Source organism: Barbus barbus (assembly GCF_936440315.1).
Source record: "Barbus barbus genome assembly, chromosome: 16".
NCBI lineage: Eukaryota > Metazoa > Chordata > Actinopteri > Cypriniformes > Cyprinidae > Barbus > Barbus barbus.
Genome location: NC_136744.1, coordinates 10,111,826 through 10,125,785, shown reverse-complemented (window position 1 = coordinate 10,125,785; position 13,960 = coordinate 10,111,826). Strand labels below are relative to the sequence as shown.

Sequence of the window (13,960 nt, the reverse complement as noted above, 5' to 3'; positions counted from 1 at the left end):
CTGCTCAAGGTAGCGCTCGAGCATGTCGTGGCTAGAGTTCCACCTAGTAGCCACATCCTGGACCAGCTTGTGTAAGGGCAGCTGTAGCATCACCTGTTTCTCCTTCAACACAGCTGCAGCTGTTGTGCTGCGGTGAAAAAACGTGACAACTTTCCTCACTCTGCCGAGGAGTCGGGACATCTGGTGAACGCCCATCCCTCTCTGCGCAGCCAGATTAACAGTGTGAGCAAAGCATCGTATATGCGGTGAAAATCCGGCCGCTTCGACAGCACTGGCAATGTTTCTGGCGTTGTCTGTTGTCACGGGGACGTTTGATCTGCTGATCTTCCAATCTATCACAGCCTCTTTAAGTATTCCCGATAAATGGTCGCTTGTATGGCTCTCATACACCGGGCGTGTTTGGAGGACGTGGTTTGCTATTTGCCAATTGCCCGTAATATAGTGTGCGGTTATGGTCATGTAGCGGTCTGTGGCACGGGACGTACATCATCTGTGGTGATTGCGATGGATCCAGCAGTACTCAACCCTTCTTCCACTTTAGCTTTCGTTTTCTCTTGAAGTTTTGGTAGCACATTTTGCAAGAAATGCGCCCGGCTTGGTAATAGATAACGGGGCTCGAGCACACTGAGTAAATACTTGAACCTCTCGTTTTCGACAACTGAAAATGGTCGCATATCCAGTGCCATAAAAATTGCATTTGTAATTTTCTGTGCTCGATCTGAATTCGCTGGAAACTTTGCTTGGAATAAACTAGGTAGTGTAGGCTGCTGCTGGGTTGTTTTCTGTGCTGCAGCTAAATTGATTTCTGGATGGTGTCGTAGGATATGCATCTGCATGTTGGTTGTGTTGCCTGTCACTTGGGGAAGCTTCTTAAAGCACTTTCGGCAAATTGTGTGGGTCTTGTCGACTACACGATTGCCATCCTTTATCTCCACCGGGTAGTCGAAATGTTGCCATACTGCTGACTTAAATGAGGAGGGAGGGTCCGCAATCTCTGGGTTGGTTGCCATGTTTCCTCACGTTCTTCAACTAGCTCAACTTTTGCAGGCAGGCGTCACATGATTGGAAAGGTAGTCACGGGATTCTCCCTTATCACACCGCGACACAGGATCGTGGATCTGAGTGTCGCGATTTTCGGTTTCATATCGCGTATCGTTACAGCCCTAATAGACAGCAACAGAACTGACACGTTCAAGGCCCAGAAAGGTAGTCAGGACATCGATAAAATAGTCCATGTGAAATCAGTGGCTCAACACAATTTTATGAAGCTACGAGAATAAACAGAAATGACGACTTTATTCAACTATTTCTTGTCTTCTGTGTCAGTCTTCAAGTACCACGACGTAGAAGAAATTGTTGAATTAAGTCGTTGTATTTGTTTATTCTTACAGCTTCATTAAATATCGTTTGAACCAATGATGTCACATGGACCATTTTAATGATATCTTTACTACCTTTCTGGGCACTGAATGTGGTAGTTCCCTTGCTGACTATGTAGGGTCAGAAAGCTCTTGGATTTCATCAGAAATATCTTAATTTGTGTTCCAAAACATCCCAAAACATTTGTGTTTTTAACGACATGAGGGTGAGCAATTAATGACACAATTTTCATTTTTGAGTGAACTCTTTAAACTAGCATCCTAACAATGAACAGAGCACTACGTAATGAAGTAATATTTTGGCCATGTCTAATTATAATATCATATTTATGGTGGTTATGGCTGTGCTGTGATGTACACTGAAGGCTATATAAGCCTAAATGTCCTATTTCAACTTCTTGTTTCAGTGGGATTTACGACAACACAGAAAAGAAAATTGTGTTAAACTATTTCATGGTCTTTAATGCTGTTTTGCTCGCTGTCCCTCTATCTGGACTCATTGTTGCCTTCATGATCAGAACATCTATCTTTCTTGTATCGGTTTACTGTGCATGGCTTAATTTTGTTGTGCTGGAGGATGTTGCTGTCTTGCAGGAAGCAGTGATATGAAATATGATGTGTGGGTCGCTTGATTATTGTCTTCTGAAAGGAAATATCTAAGTAAATGTGAAAGGCGCAATTTCATCAGCCCAATATTAAGACTGCATTTCACCCTTCCTTCAGATCGTGATGTTTGTTCTGTTGATTTAATTCTGCTGCTTCCTTTTCACTGTCTTCTTTTAATTTGCTTCTCTCCCTCTGTTTATACAGCCAGACACTCATATAACTCCCAATAATAAGAGCCAATAATCTCAGCGCAGATTAATTCTGTAAATGCATTTTTTTTTTTTTTGCATTTAAGAAGCAAGTAGTTACCTTGAATGCATTAACAGCCATGACGCTTTTAGCCTTGGGCAGACACAAAACATCTGTCACATCAACAATGAGCATTTATGCCCTGCAAACTATTGCGTTTTCAAAATACAGCAAGATGGGAAAGTGTACAGGTGCATCTCAATAAATTAGAATGTCGTGGAAAAGTTCATTTATTTCAGTAATTCAACTCAAATTGTGAAACTTGTGTATTAAATAAATTCAATGCACACAGACTGAAGTAGTTTAAGTCTTTGGTTCTTTTAATTGTGATGATTTAGGCTCACATTTAACAAAAACCCACCAATTCACTCTCAACAAATTAGAATACTTAAGACCAATAAGTTTTTTTTTTAGTTAAATTGTTGGCCTTCTGGAAAGTATGATCATTTACTGTATATGTACTCAATACTTGGTAGAGGCTCCTTTTGCTTTAATTACTGCCTCAATTCGGCGTGGCATGGAGGTGATCAGTTTGTGGCACTGCTGAGGTGGTATGGAAGCCCAGGTTGCTTTGACAGCGGCCTTCAGGTCATCTGCATTGTTGGGTCTGGTGTCTCTCATCTTCCTCTTGACAATACCCCATAGATTCTCTATGGGGTTCAGGTCAGGCTAGTTTGCTGGCCAATCAAGCACAGTGACACCATGGTCATTGAACCAGCTTTTGGTACCTTTGGCAGTGTGGGCAGGTGCCAAGTCCTGCTGGAAAATGAAATCAGCATCTCCATAAAGCTTGTCAGCAGAAGGAAGCATGAAGTGCTCTAAAATTTCCTGGTAGATGGCTGCGTTGACTGTGGACTTCAGAAAACACAGTGGACCAACACCAGCAGATGATACAGCAGCCCAAATCATCACTGACTGTGGAAACTTCACACTGGACTTCAAGCAACATGGATTCTGTGCCTCTCCACTCTTCCTCCAGACTCTGGGACCTTGATTTCCAAATGAAATGCAAAATTTACTTTCATCTGAAAAGAGCACTTGGGACCACTGAGCAACAGTCCAGTTCTTTTTCTCCACAGCCCAGGTAAGACACTTCTGACGTTGTCTCTGGTTCAGAAGTGGCTTGGGTAGCCCCTTTCCTGAAGATGTCTGAGCGTGGTGACTCTTGATGCACTGACTCCAGCTTCAGTCCACTCCTTGTGAAGCTCTCCCAAGTGTTTGAATCAGCTTTGCTTGACAGTATTCTCAAGCTTGCAGTCATCCCTGTTGCTTGTGCACCTTTTCCTACCCAATTTCTTCCTTCCAGTCAACTTTGCATTTAATATGCTTTGATACAGCACTCTGTAAACAGCCACACCTTTCAGTAATGACCCTCTGTGACTTACCCTCTTTGTGGAGGGCATCAATGTTCGTCTTCTGGACCATTGCCAAGTCAGCAGTCTTCTTCATTATTGTGGTTTCAAAGAACAAGCGATACCCGGAATTTATACAGTAGGGATGATCATTAATTGAAACTCAAATGTAAATATTCATTTACATTTGAAAATAAATTAAGAGACCCTAAAATAAAGTGTTTCGTATGTACTAACAAACAGCCAATATGCAAGTAATATGCATGCTAACAAGCAACTAGTTAATAGTGAGAATTGGCCCCTAAACTGAAGTGATTTTTAAGTGCCGTTTAATTTGTGGCGCTACTACAGAGGCTGTTTATTTTTGCTCTGTAAACTCCATAGCTGAACCATGATCGCATCCTTTGACCGTAATGCTTTGAGGAACAGTGCCTTTTCTCATTTTGCTTATGGGAAGCCAGTTCTTGTCCTGAGAATTGCATTGTGTCATTAAGGCCAGTCAAACATTAACTGACAGGAAGTGAAGAGGGAGAAAAAGTGAGAGCGTGCGAGATGAAAATAGAAAGACAGTGATGGTGAGGTTGTAGCGGTGATCTCATTTGCTATCTGTTCCTCCTGACTGCCGTCGTTGCGTTGAGCTGTCTGTTGAGGCAATGAGACATGGAGATGGGGAATCTGGGAGATGGAGGAAGAGAACAGTCAGCTGAGGCGGTGTAGATGGCCATCTGTCACAGGTCTCCTCTCACTCAGCACTGATAACAACCTCTGCTCACCCAGTAGGATAATTCAATCTTTTCCATGTGCCAGTCATGGACTCGCCTTCTCCTCAGAGCCGGCCCAGATACCGGATACTCTCAACAAAGTGTGCAAATCGTGTTGCCACAATGCTGAGTTAAATGTTTTGCACATCTGAGTTTTATTTCCACCTAACCATGCATGACACAATAAGATACGAGTTTTTGTTGACATTCTTGGTTTCTACATCTGCAGCGTTATTCTGGATAGCCCTGCCCTGCTCCTTATGAAACAGCTTCTGATTGGCTTTGATTGTGTGACGTCAGGAGGCTGATTTGTGTTCGGTGTCGACAGAAGATTACTTGTTGCTGGAATCTTGTCTAGTTTGGACATAGTGATATCTCAGATTCAGGAAAGTTTCCAAAGTAAATAGGTTTAGGAACATGATGAGCAGTGTAGCCTCAAACAGTACGCCCACAGACCGTTCACGGACCATCTGATGCTGACTTCACTCAAAAACGGCAAGAGCGGCCTGAAGTCACCTCTATTCCAGTGTATTGGCTGCGATAGGGGTGTTCACATTTGTTGATGCCAAGTGATTTTAGTATCATTGAAATGAAAATTTAGTATATAACTATACTATACAGTATAGTTTTTATTAATATTTTGAATTGCTTTTTATTTTGTATTGCCTGTTTTCATTTTAATTTTAAAGTTTGAATTTTGTTTTAAGGTCAGTATAGTTTTTATTTTTTATTTTTAAACAATTTTAGTGCATAAAAATTAAAAGAAAAGAAAATGAAAAGTACTGCCTTGGCAAACTGAAACAGTTTTTTGTTTTTTTTGTTTTTTGAAAGTAAGAATTTGTTAATGGTTTTAGATTTAGTTAACAATAATAACCCTGATGGCCCAGAAGTGATGCATTTTCATGAAAGCAAACAAACAAAAAACACATGTGAGTGGAATTTTAATTTTTTACATAATTGGCTAACCCGAGAAATGGTCCTAAGTTGTACTAAAAGCAAAACAAAATGGTGAATAAAATAAAAGATTTATTAATATTGTGATTTCTAACCATTCTCAAGAAAACTGTAATAAAAAAATTTACACTTTTTTTTGTGTACATGTTCCTAAACTTACAATGAACTGAGCTGAACTATTCTCTAGATATATCAATTTCCATTTGAGCTTTCAAGAATTTTTAGTTTGAGACATTTATTAGCAAATAAAAAATAAATCATTGATCACACCTATATATTCTGCATTGTTCTGTCCCGTTTCAGTTTCTCCTGCCCTATTCTCAAGTATTGTGGTTTATTGCTTTACATGTAGGCCAGTCGAGTCTGTCTCTTGCAGTGGACAGTTCACTGCAAGATTAAACTGCAAAGTGGACCAGAATTTGTCAAAAGTCTTGCTAAACAAGAATATGAGAAGTGTCAAATATGGCAGAGAGAGTTCTAAAGTAAATGCTTGGTTATATCAACTAGACAGAAGTAACCCGCATTCCCAGGTAAAGGATGAAAAAGTCTTTGGCGTGGGGAAGAGACGGTGAATGCCAGGTTTCTATAGCTCATGTGATACAACCGTGAGACTAAATGGAATAGGAAGATTCCAAAAAGCAGAAACGGGAATCATTTATTCAGGAAGCTCACAGCGTGATCGGAGCAGACAGAAGCCACAAAGACAGCTGCCATGTTCTTTTTTTAAAAGCTTGACAGTGTTATCAGAGGTTTATGTTAACATGCTCTCATTGAGATAGAGGGGGGGCACATTATTTGACCACACTGAGTGATTTGTATATACCTCAAACTTCACTGTGCTGTTTTCTCCTCTAATCGTCCCTGTCAGATTACATTCAAGCGCCAGGCACGCGTTTGTCATCTCATTATATTATCCATGCACTCATGGCAACCTTGGAGTCTGGTTCATTATTCTGGATCTGCCCACACACTTGATGAAGCCTGCAGATCCATAACAACAAAGCATTAGCACTTCATTTCTGCTGTTGCCGTTTACACAGACGCACACCTGAAGTACTTGTAAATATTGAGCTACAAACACTATGAGGTGACCTTTTGCCAGTTCAACAAAGTTGAAGAAAAAAATTTTTTTTAATTGTGCTGCCATGTTCTGTTGTGTACAGTGAAACAACAAAAGCAGAACGAACTAATTGGTTGAATAATAAGGAACGGACCGTGCCAAGCATGATGTTGACCATTATATGACACTGAAGACTGGCGTAATGATGCTGAAAATTGAACTTTGCATCACAGGAATAAATAAAATTTTAAATTATATAAAAATGTGATATTTCATATTTAACTGTTATTTTAAATAATTTAAAAAAATCGTATCGAAAATATCTTACCTCTTAAACTTTACAGTAGTTAGTTGGAATGAAATAAGATATTTAAAAATTTATTGATTGTATTTCATTTCTGAATGTGTTGGGCTACTATTTTTCATGAATACTTTTTAATGATTTTTAAATCATTTTAATATGGAGATTTGCTTTATCTATGGACACTGGGGTCTTACTGTATGACACATTCTGCCAATTGTTAGTTTATTTTTATAGGATTCTGTCCTTCAATATTTTTGTTATTTAGAAAAACAAGGTATCCTGTTAACATGATTTGTCATCAATTTTGCTACACATACAGAAGACAACTTATGTCTGGTAGTCAAAGTGTTCGGAGTGTGTTCCTCTAGAGTGTAGTTGTAGAGCTCTTGTCTGTTTCCAGTGGGGCCGGAAAACAGCCTGTGTTTTGTCTGAACAACTGATACTGACTTTATCTCAACGTTTCTTATTTCCACCCTTTCCAGTGCTACAAATCATCCATGCAAGGCAAATTGTGTTGTCACTGCAATAAAAACAATCGATCAATAGTTCACCCAAAAAAAAAAAAGTGTAATTTACTGCCCTTCATGTCATTACAAACCCATATAACTTTGTTTTTCCAGTAGAGCACACAAGGTGAATTTCTGAAGGATCTCAAATCAAATATGTTGTTGTTAGATGCAACTCATCAGGTTTGACGTCAGTGACATAAAGCATCATTAGCTCCCAAATGATCAATCATCACTGATGTCAAACTATTTTAAAATTACCTTCACATGGAGTCATTTCTCATCAGCTGTATATGTAGAGTGAGGTTATATGTTCTTCAGATGTTTTTCTTGTGTATGACATATGAAAACCTATACCATTTACTGTAATAATTTCTGATGGACATTTTGAAATGGCTTTTTCCTTTAAACCATCTTACTTTTAAAATGCCTGGTGTGTATATGAACAACAGTCGGATTCTAGAGCATGTTTTAAGAGTGGTGTACTGTGGGCAAAACCAGGTCGCCTAGTGTGAGATTTGACAACGTGATGTCACAGTGAGCGTTAAGAGACAAACACATGCAGCCTGCAGTAAGAGAGATAAGATGATGTCTCCATGATGAACTGTAACACTTAGTTATGTCTTTCTTGAATGTAAAAAAAGTACAGAAACTGATGTAAAGTTTCTCCTTGAAATGTATTTTTATTTTTACCAAAAATGAGTTTGAATGATTTTATACAAATGTTGTTTTTATTTTTTGTAAAATGATTGTGTATAATGTTAAAATTAATATGAATGTTATTATTTAACCTTAGCCATTGTTACCAAGTAGCTACACTAAAAATTGTGTAGTGCAAACAAAACGAAAAAAATAAATACCATTACATAAAACGTGTTGAATTGTTAAAATCAGAAAACTTTTATTTCCAGATTTAACAAAATGATATCCTTCATTTGTGATGATGTCCAGATTTCTGTGTGGTCTTTTGGAGCCCAATGTATTTTTACTAAAGCATTTTATCATATGAAAAATGTCATGGACATCTTTTGATCAGAACTTTGAATAATTCATACAGATTCATGGAAAAAATGAAACTTGTCTCATGAATACAAAAAATTTATAAAAAAATCAATTCAGAAAACAGCAGGTCTGACAAGGAAGGATCATGAAACTAATTTCACGAGACTTTAGAAAATTTAATTGCCCAATAAAAATTGCATTAAAATCTTTAGACATTTATGATGTTGCTTAATTTTACATGTCCAGCTAATCATGTGCTGTACAGAGTGACTCTTTTGACGTTTTACTCTACTGAAACTGGCCATCGCCTCGAGTGTGTGCAGTAATATGGAAAGATGACTGGATGAACTGTTTTGATGTGTAGTATGGCTGAAATTCTCCTTAATAACAGAAAGACAGTAACCAGCAGGGATTTAGCACTCGGTCCCTTCCATTGCCATCTCCATGGTAACAGCGCAGGGCTGGAGACATGAGTAAAAAGCACAGGAATGATTAAAGATAAAGAGTATGTCCTTCTGTTGCTGCACATGCTCTCACACTTATTGGGTCCTCACCATTACAGTTCAGTTCAGAGGAAAAACAATGAGCTCACACACTCACCCACTCGCTAATCATGGCACATTGTGCCAAAGGGCTCTTTGTTGCAGAGCTTTTCTCTGCCAAGCACTGATATTAGTACGGTTTCTGCCTCATAATTCACACAGGACTGGAAATGCTAAACGAGCGTGTGCTAGTTTTCTTTTGTACCAAATGTAATGCTGCTGGTTGTTTTGAAGTGTCGTTGATTTTTTTTTTTGCATTATAAATGATGAAAGGTTGTAAGGTTTGGGTGACACTCATAAAGCCTATCAGGAAAGAACACAACTGAATCATATTTGGTCACCAAAAAAAAGGAAACAGGAAAAGGAAAAATAAGATATGATACTTTACATGAAAAACATAAGGTATCAGTATAGGGATTAATTCTGAGTATTAATTAGTTAATTATTAGCATGCCTATTGATAAAATATTGACTATTTATTAGTACTTATAAAGCATTTATTCTGCAGGACCATATTCTATATCCCTAATCCTACCCAATACCTAAACTTAACAACTACCGTACTAACGATTACTAAGCAGCAAGTTAGCAGTTTGAGGAAAAAGTCATAGTTAATGGTTTGTTAATGGCGAGAATTGGACCTTAAAATAAAGTGACTGAAAATCATGACTGTTTTTTGACTTTGTGACTTGCTTTTCAAAAGAATTAACCACATTTTTCTCAAAATGATCATAGTTGCAGTGTTATTAAAACACTTAACAGTCAGTTCCGTAAGACTTTGTATCTGTTCTTTTAGTTTCTGTTGAACTGAATGGTAAGCATTGTTCTCAAGCTTTTTCTCCCCTTTTCTCTCTTCCACAGAATGAGAAACCGCTTGGTCATTCTGCAAGCAGGTCCAGCAACATTTCAAAGGTATGACAATCCATTCCCTTTTCCTCTTCTACTGAGAGCGAGCGAGTGGCTTAGCTTTCTAGGGGGTCTGCACCTGCTGTCTGCAAATTCTTTCATTCTCTTTGAGTGTATTCCGTCAGGATTTCTAAGCAAGACTTTTCAGACTGAAATATATTTATTTGCCTGATGCAAAGTAGATCGGAAGGACATTTTGTCTGACTTAGAAGCAAGAAAAAAAGAACAGCAGACAATAAAAAAAAAATAAACACAAGGGCTCATTTTAAGCTTATGTAGAATTTCACTCTAGTTATTTATTTTTCAGGTCAAGGAAGCTTTGTACTTTATTATCCAATCTTGAATTCCCCTTTCCATATTTAAAGGACACCTGTTTCTGTCTGATATTTAATGAACACTATGTGCCATTGGCTTGAAACATATTCTATGCAATTAAGCAATTGAGACATGAATGCCCACAAGTGCTCATCCACTATATATACTTAATGATTTCTGTTGTCGTAACAAACCTCTATAGGAAATGGAAATACCCTTAAATGCCTATGCCACTAATACTGGATGTGTTATTATTCAGGTAGCCAAGTATAAACATGTTGACAGTTTAACCAACTCCAACTCACTCAGCAAGATTCTCCAATTTTTTGCCTTTTGATCATAGTTAGTCTGAATAGAAGACTATGCTAATGCACTACAGCAGCCCTTGCAGCAGTGTTAAGAATAAAGCGTGTACTTGCTGTGTTAATTTAAAAAAGCACCATTAGGTAGCTAGAAGCGTCTGTGCTTATATTCTCCTGTTGAGTATGTTTTCACAGTACACCTTTTGGTCTTATTTCTTTGATTTATATAATCACCTCAAAATGCGTTTAACATTGTTCCATTCTTGGCTCGCACAGTTGAGGTTTAAAAGACACTTCAAATTCAGTAATATTATCAGTTTGACTGCTCTGAATCTTATTGAGCTGGATAATCACAATTGTCTTCTGTAGAGCTACTTTAGAGTTGAATCATTGAAAATAGCTGATCTCTGAAGCATCAGCTTCGTTATTGAACTGGATTGATCTGAACTGAAACCGAACTGACTTGAGCTGAATAAGGACTGTTGTCTTCTGTAGGGTTCCCTATAGCTGAATTAAGCTTTTTTCCATGAACTTTAAACTATTATTGAACTAAACTGAATCAAGAATGAACTCTTTTGTGCTTAATAATGACATTTTCTGTAGAGACTCTGTGTAGTTGAATTGACTTTATAACTTCTCTTTAAATTCTCTATAAATCTTTGCTAAACTGAATTAACATTGAACTAAACCGAGATGAATAATGGCATTTTCTTTATAATTTAACTGAGTTTGTTTTATAACTAATGAACATTGCTCAATTGAATCAACATTGAACTAAATCAAGCTGAATAATGAGCAGTGATCTTTTTAGAGCTGCTTTACAGCTGAAATTGTATTTGTTTCATAATTGAAGAACTTACAACATTAATACTTTTATTTCCTTGTTTATTATCGTGAGGTTGCTTTAGAACAATCTGTATTGTATAATACATTATATAAATGAATGTGCCTTGCATTGCATAATGAAATGCATTTAGACGCATTTTAAAATGCATTGATGAATGTAATCAAGCTTCATTAGCTACTGTATTTATGGTAATGTTTTGGCCTTAATTAAATGGTGTTCCTTTTTGTTGTTCCATTTCTTTTGATATAAAATAAAACCCACTTTGGACTTGGATTCCAGCTAACTATTGGACTATTCCAAGCAAACAGATTTGTTCTCACCCGATTCAAATAACTCCTACCAAACATTCATATTGATTTGACTATTTAAATACACGTAGCTCTATGTTAGTGAGCTCATGTTGGGATCAGGTCTGTCAGGCACTTTCACTTTAACATGGATCTCTTCCTCTTAATGGAGATTTGCTGCACTTCTGCGTAGCATTGAGCCTCTTAAGAGATAAACTCTTTACATGAACTACTGGAAGCCAGGGTCACCTGCTCTGAGAAACACTTCACGGGTTTAGCTCAAGACATTCAGCTACTGAGGACTTTGGGTTCACATTCAAGCCTTGAGCACTTTAAGGCTGTTTGGTTTGAATGCATGTTCTAGTTTGAGTCCTTATTTTGCACATTGTAAATGTTAGATACCATAATACGATCTGCAAACAGTGGCAGAGTTCAAACAAAGCTTACCTTAGACCACTTTTTAAAGTGTACACGAGGTTAGATGGACTTTGTACAGAATTTTTATCATTTAAAAGTTTTAGAATTTAAAAGTAATTTAACTTTTGTTCTCATAATTTAGTGTTTCTGTTTCAGGAGTCAACAGTTTGTATTCATTTACTTTTAGAGCCTCATGTATTGTAGCATATTCAATTGACTGTTTGCATGCACCAGAGAGCATGATCGGTGTTCATCCCCAGCGGAAAGAAATGTCTCATCATTCCAGAGCTCATTTGTCTCCGACAGGATTAAAAACATGAGAGGTCTCATTACAGTTATTATCAGTTCAGTGTCCGACACGCACTCATGCTGCATGACGTGGTTTTGACTGCTGAGAAACCCGAAGGGTCCTAATAGAGGTCCATGGGGTGTTCCTGTCAGCTCTGTCATTTTAGCCTTACATTAAGCAATCAAACAAAACAACACACTCAACTGATCCATGTCAGTGTTATTATTACCCAGAATCCTCCTGGTTGGGCTCATATCTGCAGCCTTAAAGGAATAGCTAACTATATATATAAATAAATATATAAATGTAAATGAAAATCTATGTCCATGTTCAGTTACGCAACATTGGGCGGGACTCTCTGTTTGTCTGACCAGTAGCAGACATGGGGCTGTGTGGCTTGCAGATCAAGTGTACTCAGTTTAAGTATGGTTTTGAAGAGAGTAGACTGTCTTTGGTTCATTAGAGAACATCTGTTTTGAACTCCTCTGCCTCATCACATCAAGTGTCACATTTGATTGACAGACCATTCAAATGGCAGCATCTGCATTCATTTCCATAATAATTCAGTAGACATACGCCTCAAATTGTGCAGATGATAATGTACAAACAATTAGCTGCAGAGTTTATATGCTTCCAGAAAATTGGTTCAGGTTGAACAGTCTGGAAACAAAACCTTGCTTGTTTAAGTGCTTTTTTATTTAGTGCTGCTTATCATTCTGTTTCTGTTCGCAACTTCTTCCTAATTTCCTTTTGATTGCCTTTTAGACTCAATCCAAAAGTTCATGTCGCTCAAATCCACCTCATTATGAAACAAACATTCTTACTGACTGTCACACTGGGGTTTTATCTCTTATGCAATAATACTATTAAAGAAAAACCTACAATGTGTAATCATTTATTTCCTCATACATATTTACAGACCCTGAATTGACCTTTATTGCCAGAGTTTCCCTAATATGTTAGCAAGTTACTAATTCACAATAAGCGCAGTAATTAATTCACTACATTTTACTCTAGTGGTTCTCAACCAAACAAAAGGGAACATTAAAATAAACTAAACGGTTGTTTTTTTTTGTCTTATTTTAATAACCCCCCATTAACTTATTTCTTCATTGAAGAACCATTGTCCTCACTGTCTAGAAAAACCTGTATATATGTGAGGTTTCCCAATTTAGAGGTGTTACTTCTAGACCTAGATAAGTCTTTTTAAATATTTTGTGCATTCAAGGTATGGGCTTCATCACTATGTGCATTTCCAGCAAAAGTAACCCTCATGATTCTGGAACACTTTGATTCTGTTTGTTATTTTTGTTGGACTTAAAACTATTTAGTTTGTGTATTAACCACAGTTTTCTGGCCTTTTGCGCACTTGTGCTTGTGTCGGGGCTAAGGGAAGGTTTTAGAGCGTGTAATGCTCTAAAGAGAAGTTGAAAAAAGAACTTTCAGCCAACGATCCGGCGTCGGTATGGACTGGTCTGAGGAACATCACCATGTACAAGTCACCACCCCCACAGTCTGTGGAGAATCAACAACTGGCTGACGATCTCAATGTGTTCTACTGCAGATTTGAAAAGGCCAGACTGACACCCAACACCCGCTCTGATCTGCACTTCACACATTCACCTTCCCCCCCTGCAACCCCCCTTACTCCCTCCCCCACCATTCTACCTGCGTTTAAAGTCTGTGTAGAGGATGTGAACCGGGTCTTCAGAAAACAGAAATCTAGGAAAGCTTCAGGACCAGACGGTATTTCACCTGCCTGTCTAAAAGTCTGTGCTGACCAATTGGCCCCCATCTTTACACAAATCTTCAACAGATCTCTGGAGCTGTGTGAAGTTCCCTGCTGCTTCAAACGCTCCGCCATCATTCCCGTCGCCAAAAA

General features: G+C 38.0%; 1 protein-coding gene across 4 annotated transcripts in view; it reads left to right on the top strand.

Moving 5' to 3' along the window:
* LOC306882673 (E3 ubiquitin-protein ligase MARCHF8-like) overlaps positions 1 to 13,960 on the top strand; it is a 95,735-nt gene that overhangs the window by 57,258 nt on the left and 24,517 nt on the right. For all 4 annotated transcript variants that reach the window (XM_079437487.1, XM_079437488.1, XM_079437485.1 and 1 more), the window contains one exon: positions 9,577 to 9,627. In XM_079437487.1, coding sequence (XP_079293613.1) covers positions 9,577 to 9,627 — 51 coding nt within the window. The remainder of the gene's footprint in view (positions 1 to 9,576; positions 9,628 to 13,960) is intronic.